Consider the following 8,146-nt stretch of genomic DNA (forward strand, 5'->3'; position numbering starts at 1 on the left):
CATGTCCGTTAAAGTTTAAATCTTCCGGACAAAATGAGAAAAGTGCCGGTCAAAGGTCTTCTTTGTTATTTATTGAGCTTTAAAACAAATGAATAATGACTCTATATAATAATATAAGAATAATACACGGAGGACGGAGCCTCTCTTTTCCTCCCCCTCTCCTGACAGCCCATCAGTATCCGTGGTCTCATGCAGCTGGCTGATCCAGTAATGAGTGACCCGACAGTCAAAATAAACATATTCATAACTAGTTTGGGTAGTTTGAGAGGTCATTAAAGTGTGATGATCTAACTTGAAGTGTGTGTTTTGCTCCGCTCATCGCTCCATCACAGCGGGCGGAGCTGCATGTTGTCATGCCGAGCTTCGTGTCTCCTCTCCCGTCCGATTAGACGTCACTCGCGTTTGTGTCCATATCAATCCAATCTAGCTGGAAGCTCCTGCCGGGGGCACTGTCCTGCGAGATACCGGGACCTGGCTCGAAACACTGGGGATATTGCGTCATCAGGAAATTATCATTATAGGGCGTAGACACGGAGCCGTTTGGCACCCCAGAGTGTTTCGTCCGCAGATCTACCCACCTTGGGACCCGTTATTGTTATCTGCATTTCCCTGTCGGCCTCGTGTGGCCGAACCGTCTATCTGATAGAGAACTGTAGCGGATACGACCGTTATCGTCCTCGTGTGGCTGCAGCTTAAATCCACCACAATAAAAGTGAAGGTCACTGCTTAAAGTCTGGCTTCAGCTAAATGACCAAACTGATGATCTGAGTAATCTGTTGCAGAATGCTAATTGAGAGCTAATGCTATCAGAAGGAGAAATGACATGTTCACAGCTTTAGCACACCTCAGTGTGTGAGGCACACCTCAGATATCAAGCAGAGATCAGTTCACAATGAAAGCCTTTAGGACACATACATAAAATATACACATTATTATCGAAGTGATAATGAGCAATGAACTGTCTTATGACCTCGGTTTGCATGTACTGTAGGAAATCTGCCAAGTGATATAAAATAGTTTTAACACCGTTCATATTGTTGTCTGCTGCGATATGCTTTCAGTTTGTTGTTAAAGTTTATTTCCAGTTATTTATCATACATTCAAAGCAAGAGCAAAATATGAAAAATGACAGATAACATAAGAAACAATACAGAGAGCCTACAGTCCGCATGACGACTGAGAGGACAGTAGAGATGCAGTTGAGAGGCGAGATGAAGCTAAGATGGAGTAGGACAGGCTTTGCCTGCTTTGTTGGGCAGGTTTCCTGAAAACAAATCAGATTTTCACTAGATGTGTGTGTGTTTATTCTGAGCCACTGAGATTAATCTAATTCACATGTGTATATTTCCCTGTGTTCAGGTACAAAGGGCGGCGTCCAGAATGTCACGCCCCCCACGTGCCCAACCAGCCGTCAGAGGCAGCAGCACACTTTTATTTTGAGCTGGCCAAGACAGTGCTAATCAAAGCTGGAGGAAATTCCTCCACCTCCATTTTCACCCAGCCGTCAGCCAGCGGGGGCCACCAGGGGCCCCACAGAAACCTGCACCTGTGTGCCTTTGAGATTGGCCTGTATGCTCTTGGCCTCCACAACTTTGTTTCACCAAACTGGCTGTCCAGAACCTACTCCTCCCATGTGTCCTGGATTACTGGTGTGTGTGACAGAAGACAAGAAGAGACAAACTTTCATTGTATTTCATGTATTCACAAGTTGAATCGGTTCACAACTTTCCTACCTTCCTTACTTCCTCCCTTACTTTCTGACTTCCTACCTTCCTTACTTTCTTCCTTACTATCTCCCTTACTTTCTACCTTCCTACCTTACCATCTCCCTTACTTACTTTCTACCTCCCTTCCTTCCTTCCTTCCCTGCCAGCACACTGTAACCTCTCCTCTTCTCTCAGGCCAGGCAATGGAGATCGGCAGCGCAGCCCTCAACATTTTGGTGGAGTGTTGGGACGGACACCTCACCCCCCCAGAGGTAGCATCACTTGCCGACCGTGCGTCGCGGGCCAGGGACCCCAACATGGTGCGGGCGGCAGCAGAGCTGGCCCTGAGCTGCCTGCCTCACGCTCACGCTCTCAACCCTAATGAGATCCAGAGAGCCCTGGTGCAGTGCAAAGAGCAGGTACACTAAGGCTCTGCTTATACATATATATATAGATATATATTTATTTATGAGCCTTTATAGCGTAGCAGGATGCCAGGTGTTTTAGGAAGTGAATCCGGGTATTGCAGTTTTAATAGCGGTAGCAGAATAATATAGAGTTTAGAAAAGCCAACAAAGGAAGTGTCGAGCAACACAATTGAATGACTTCTGTGAAGAACATGGAGATGGTTGGTCTGATGATCATCTTGAGTTAATCCAGCAACATAGTATGTGCATCTTCTAATTTCAAAATGTAATAAAATGAAACAACACATTCTAACTGACAGCTGGGTAGTGTTTCCATAGATGGATGCTTGTTTCCCTTAAATCACCTGAAGTCTAAAAAGGTATTTAGCTTGGCTCTTATTATGGCTTCCCTTCTTTCTCCAGGACAATGTGATGCTGGAGAAGGCCTGCATGGCAGTGGAGGAAGCAGCCAAGGGTGGGGGGGTGTACCCTGAGGTCCTGTTTGAGGTGGCCCACCAGTGGTACTGGCTGTATGAGCAATCAGTGGGTGGGGGCTCAGGCCAGCATCGGGAGACGTCAGGGCGCTGCGGGGCCAACGGGGGCTCGGGCAGGAGGCCCCAGGAGTCCAGCTGTGTGGTGATTGACACCAGAGCAGGCATAGAGTCTCCTGGCGTGGCAACAGTCACCGCCTCCGTCACTGCAGCAGCCGTGGTCCCCGTCATCTCTGTGGGCTCCACCATCTATCAGTCCCACATCATGCCGGGGCAGGCCATGGCTCACCCCCACAGTCAGGGGCTCCACCCCTACACCACCATTCAGGCCCATCTCCCCACCGTCTGCACCCCTCAGTACCTGGGACACCCTCTGCAGCACGTCCCCCGGCCCACCGTCTTCCCTATCGCCGGTGCTGCATATCCACAGGTCAAAACAGCTCACACGTTAAATGAAAATATTTAAAGCATTAATCTGCTCACTGTTTTCTTTTTATATACTTACAATTGATTGATTTGTTAGTTTTTTGCTGATCAGCTAATTTTTTTTAATCAACTACTTGTTTCTGTTTTAGTACAGTTCCACATTGGCAATTTATATTAACTTTTAAAACTATAGAAATTTCTAAAATAAAACAAATATTCCAAAAATCTTCAATACTTAGCTGCAGAGATGGCAAAAGTACACTCATCCTTTACTCAAGTAGAAGTACAGATACTCGTGTTTAAAAATATTCTGGTAAAAGTAGAACTTCTTTACTTAAGTAAAAGTAAAGAGGCTTTGAAATGTACTTAAAGGGGACCTATCATGCAAAATGCACTTTTTGATGTCTTTTATACATGAATATGTTTCCCCGGTGCGTCAGGAGACTCACGAAGTGTCAGAAAACAAAACCCTCTCTCTTTTCCTCATTACCCACATCTCTAAAAACGGGGGAAGTTGACAACGGAGCTGATCCAGATTTGCGTGCGGACCCACGGCCCTATCAGAAAGTTGCTATCAGAAACAATGCCGGACTGTTTTGGACGTAATATGGCCTTTGTTTACATTAGCATCGCTAACACTCGGAGCTAACCTGTACTGGAGAGAGTTTGTGTAAAGAAGCAGAAAATAAAGAAAGGAGCTCACCTTGTGGTAAACCCGCGAGAGAGAAAGCATTTGAGCTCCATACTGTTTCAGAAATAATCCTTGATGTGGTTTGGAACATGATGGCGTTTAATCCCGGGAGCATTTAACTGTAGCTGCCGGGTAATTCTGAGCAGGCATTAGCTCCCCCTCCTCTTTTTTTGTTCTTCAAACTAAGGACCCAAAATCTGTAGTTCTCTAACAGCTGAAACAGAGGGATATGAGGGATTTCTAAAATGCATGATCTGTTTGGTATTTTAAGCAAAACACATCATAGATATGTTTTTACATATTTGTATATATCTGAGACCCATCATATATGCCTAAAAATAGCATAATGGGAGACCTTTAAGTAAAAAGTACCCATAGCTAGCAGCTGTTTTAAAGAGTACCTGACCTCCCTTTATATTAATAGAACAATAATGTAATTGTTAGCTAATGAATGTTTCCATGCTGAACAACGGCAACATGACAACGTTTTCATTGGTCCCTCTTCTTTAGAGAAGACCAGGAAATGATGGATACACGGATCGTGTTCAAATCAATAGGCACGCAATGACTCTAAATAATAATGATCACGCCACCAAACACAAACGAACGAAAAATAAGTAGTGGAGTAAAGTGCTGATACCAGAAAAATTTACTTAAGTAGGCCTACAGTAACAAAGTATTGTGGAGAAAGAGAGATGTGCTAATGGCTGCTGAGTTTCTTACCTCACATGCATTAGATCTTGAATGATAAGTCAATAAATCAGTCGGATCATTAACAGTCATCATGAAGTCATTTTCAAGCAAAAAGCCTCATCTATTGTTGTTATGTTAGCTGATTGGTCAGTGCATTGATTGGTCAGTGCAATGTCTGAGAGGTCTGTACCTTCTGATTCAAACTGATCTCTGACCTTTTATAGAAAATGAGTGGAAGGTGAATTGATATTCAAAACTCAAACAATTTCATAACAATAGAAGATGGTCCATAGACAGGGGTGCACATAAGTGGTACGCATGCGCTGCAACAATCTGAAATGCGTACCGTCACTTGCGTACCGACGTACTTGTGAAGCTTTTCCAGAAGGCGGTTAAATCACCGGACGACGGAGTCGGTTTCCGTGTGCACAGACAGGGCTGCTGTTAACATCGGTCTGTACAGCAGCACTGCGCTAAAACAGCTGATCACAACGTTCATACGCTCTGTGGTCACGAAGCTCTGCACTCCACTACCACTCCCCCGCTGACATTCGCGATACAGAGGGCTTCATGGGAACTTTGAGGGGAGCCAGAAGTTGGAGTACCAAACACTGACTCCAGGTACTCATCTGAGTACCTCACTGAGAAAGTTGTGTGCACCCCTGTCCATAGAGCTTGTGTGCATTCTATTCTGAAACAGACAATTTATGTCTGTTGCTGTTTTTAAAATTCTCACATTTCTTGGATTTTTCTTGGAAGTGGTATGAGTGCAGGTGTTCACATGTACCTATACAGTATAAATATGTCTGTGTACCCCCTTAGGGAATCCACCCAGCCTTTATCGGAGCCCAGTACCCGTTCTCAGTGGCCACTGGCCCCCAGCCCCCTATGGCAGCCACGGCTGTGACCTTCCCCGGGGTCCCGGTACCGTCCATGACTCAGATCGCTGTCCACCCGTACCACCCTGAGAGCGGGCTGCCCCTCACAACTGTAGCAGGTCAGTGTGTTCCATCTGGGTTTCTGTTTACCTCACTGCATGGAGGTAAAGCCTCTTGATATATGAGCTGTGTTAATTTGTAACAATTGGGGTCCCTGTCATGTTTCACAGTGGGCAGCGTCCACGCGGGCCCCACCATCCAGGCCATCCAGGGGACATCCCTGTCCTCCCAGCCCGGATCAATGATGGGCACTGCTTTCCCAGTAGAGGACGAGCAGCACAGCCAGCCAATCAGCCAACAGGGCCTGCACTACCTGCACTCTGCCTACAGAGTTGGTGAGGACTCGTGTTGATCTAACCAAACTGCCAGTAGTCCAACAGGTTGACTGCCCACATGTGATCCCCACTGTTCTTTTGTGTGAAGGCATGCTGGCGCTGGAGATGCTGGGCAGGAGGGCTCACAATGACCACCCCAACAACTTCTCCAGGAGCCCGCCTTACACTGAGGACGTCAAATGGCTGCTGGGACTGGCTGCCAGGCTAGGTGAGCCTGCACAACATGCATTATAGCATTGTTTTTCAACCTGTTACATAAAAAAAGTCCCGCGGCACACCAACAACCACAAAACGTAGAAAATGAAACATTGTACCCTAATACAGTGTTTTTCAAAGTGGGGGCCCGACCCCCCGGGGGGCTGCCAGGGGGGTCACGCAAAGTTTGAGGGAAAGGGGAATTTCTTTATTTTTTTTAAGTTACATTTCTTTTTTTTGATGTTATTAATAACTGCATATCTATCAATCTGTGTCCTTTGATGCCAATCTTTTAATATTTTATTTGTATGAATATTTTATTTTATTGTTCTTAAATCACACGACCGCCCTTCAAGCCAATCAGAATCGAGCTGCCGCTACTGAGAGTGAAACTGAGTATCTGCTCAGCTTTTGGAGCAAGTGAGAGCATGGATGTAGCAAATATTGTTGTTTATATATATGAATATAAATATGTTTATTGTTAATATTACTGTTGAATATTATATATAATATTATTAAGGCATAAGTAGCTTTCAAAAATGCTAAAAAAATTATAAAGACAGAAATCACTTTAAAAATGCTTTAAAAATATGTTTACTGTTGATATTACTGTTTAATATTGTGTTAAGAATGTTTATAACAGAAGACACAATGAATGTAATGAATGAAAAACAAAAGATAAATACAAAATTTTTTTAGAAGAATAACTGATTATTAATACATTAATACAAATATATATTAAGAAAATGTATCAAGCTGTATGATTAATTTGTCATATTTACCATCATAATGTACTCATCATTTAAAAAAAGAATTGCAACAGGGGGGTCCCCGCCAGAGGATAATGCTATATGGGGGTCCTTGGCATGGCAAAGTTATGATTACCGATATGATGACTGTTTTTCTCATAACAGTTACCTGTTTCTCAGTTTGTTTAGAACAGTGTTCTGGTTCTGAAGTGACAGTGTTTTTGAGATGATGTTTAAGCTTGCTTGGGACCATGGCACTGTGGGACAGCTTTTCCCCACACCAAGGACAATGGAGATGGTGTGGTCAGAGACATGGTGAAAGTAAATCCAAACAAAAGATAGTTGTCACTGTACTGCCTTGAGCTCACCTTGTTTTCTTTCCTATGGCCACCACTCACACTAGGCTCTTCATCTCGGCTAGAATTTTGTCAAGGACCCAGTCTTTTGTTTTATATTTATCCATCACTGTTCGTCACCTCATCCCTTAACTTTTCTGTCTTAAATGTACAAGGTAATAACTGCGCTACCTACTGCCACCCACTGGCATAGGAGAGTTATTGAATACTGCCCTGACACTGCAGGCACAGACGCTCAATAATGCTGCTGCACAGTGGTTGAAAATCACTGCATTATTGGACACTAAGGGAGGGACAGGTTGATGGGGAATATTTTGTGTTAGTTGTCCGCTCGGTAGCACACACAAGTAAGACTACTGGAACATCTCCGTCTGCCTCGCAGACAAACTACAAACTGCTACAGTATGAAGTTAAGAAGAGCTGTCACAATAAACCAATGTTTAAAAAAGCAGATGCCCTTGTACACACCACTGTAGACGGGACACAGTGCTGCGCCCATACACACTCATTGTTAAAACAGTATAACTTTAATGCTTCGCTGTCTGTCTTCTGTCTTTCTGTCTTCCTGTCAGGAGTCAACTATGTGTACCAGTTCTGTGTGGGAGCAGCAAAAGGAGTCCTCAGTCCGTTCGTCCTGCAGGAGATCATCATGGAGGCTCTGCAGAGACTCAACCCCGCCCACATCCACGCACACCTCCGAACACCCGCCTTCCACCAGCTGGTGCAGCGCTGCCAACAGGCCTACCTGCAGGTACACGCATCAGCAAACATTGAAAAAATAATACACTAAATGTTTTTATCCTAACCAAATATTCTGTTTCAGCATCTCACTTAAAAATATGCAGTCTAGAATGTTGATGTAATAGAAAACAACAAACTCATGTAATCTGATGAATCATTTTGAAGATTTAATTTCTGCCTTCAAAATTCTGACATTCACACTTAAATTGAGAATGCCTCAATAGAGGCTTTGAATTAAAAAATAAAATAATTAATGGTGTCAATTCAAAAAAATGAATTGTGTTTATCACAATAATATTTTGTGAGTAATCCCGTCAGCCAGCGGGGGCCACCAGGGGCCCCACAGAAACCTGCACCTTTTGCCTTTGAGATTGGCCTGTATGCTCTTGGCCTCCACAACTTTGTTTCACCAAACTGG

At 44.1% G+C, this 8,146-nt stretch overlaps 1 protein-coding gene across 1 annotated transcript; it reads left to right on the forward strand.

Annotated features, from left to right (window-relative positions):
- Positions 1 to 1,345: 1,345 nt before the first annotated feature.
- On the forward strand, positions 1,346 to 7,999 carry LOC104947566 (zinc finger SWIM domain-containing protein 8-like). Its single transcript, XM_010773611.1, has 7 exons — positions 1,346 to 1,649; positions 1,902 to 2,125; positions 2,537 to 3,034; positions 5,237 to 5,411; positions 5,523 to 5,687; positions 5,776 to 5,895; positions 7,560 to 7,999. Exons 2-7 carry the CDS (start codon positions 1,910 to 1,912, stop codon positions 7,775 to 7,777), a joined length of 1,392 nt encoding a protein of 463 aa, XP_010771913.1. The 5' UTR covers positions 1,346 to 1,649; positions 1,902 to 1,909; the 3' UTR covers positions 7,778 to 7,999.
- The last annotated feature ends 147 nt before the right edge of the window (positions 8,000 to 8,146 follow it).

This window comes from Notothenia coriiceps, unplaced genomic scaffold (genome assembly GCF_000735185.1).
Source record: "Notothenia coriiceps isolate Sejong01 unplaced genomic scaffold, NC01 NC01_scaffold00012708, whole genome shotgun sequence".
NCBI lineage: Eukaryota > Metazoa > Chordata > Actinopteri > Perciformes > Nototheniidae > Notothenia > Notothenia coriiceps.

Coding starts and splice junctions, on each gene's coding strand:
- LOC104947566 (XM_010773611.1), top strand. CDS start 1,910: ATGGAGATCGGCAGCGCAGCCCTCAACATTTTGGTGGAGTGTTGGGAC. Junction 2,126..2,536: donor TGGTGCAGTGCAAAGAGCAG/GTACACTAAGGC, acceptor TTCTTTCTCCAG/GACAATGTGATGCTGGAGAA. Junction 3,035..5,236: donor CCGGTGCTGCATATCCACAG/GTCAAAACAGCT, acceptor GTACCCCCTTAG/GGAATCCACCCAGCCTTTAT.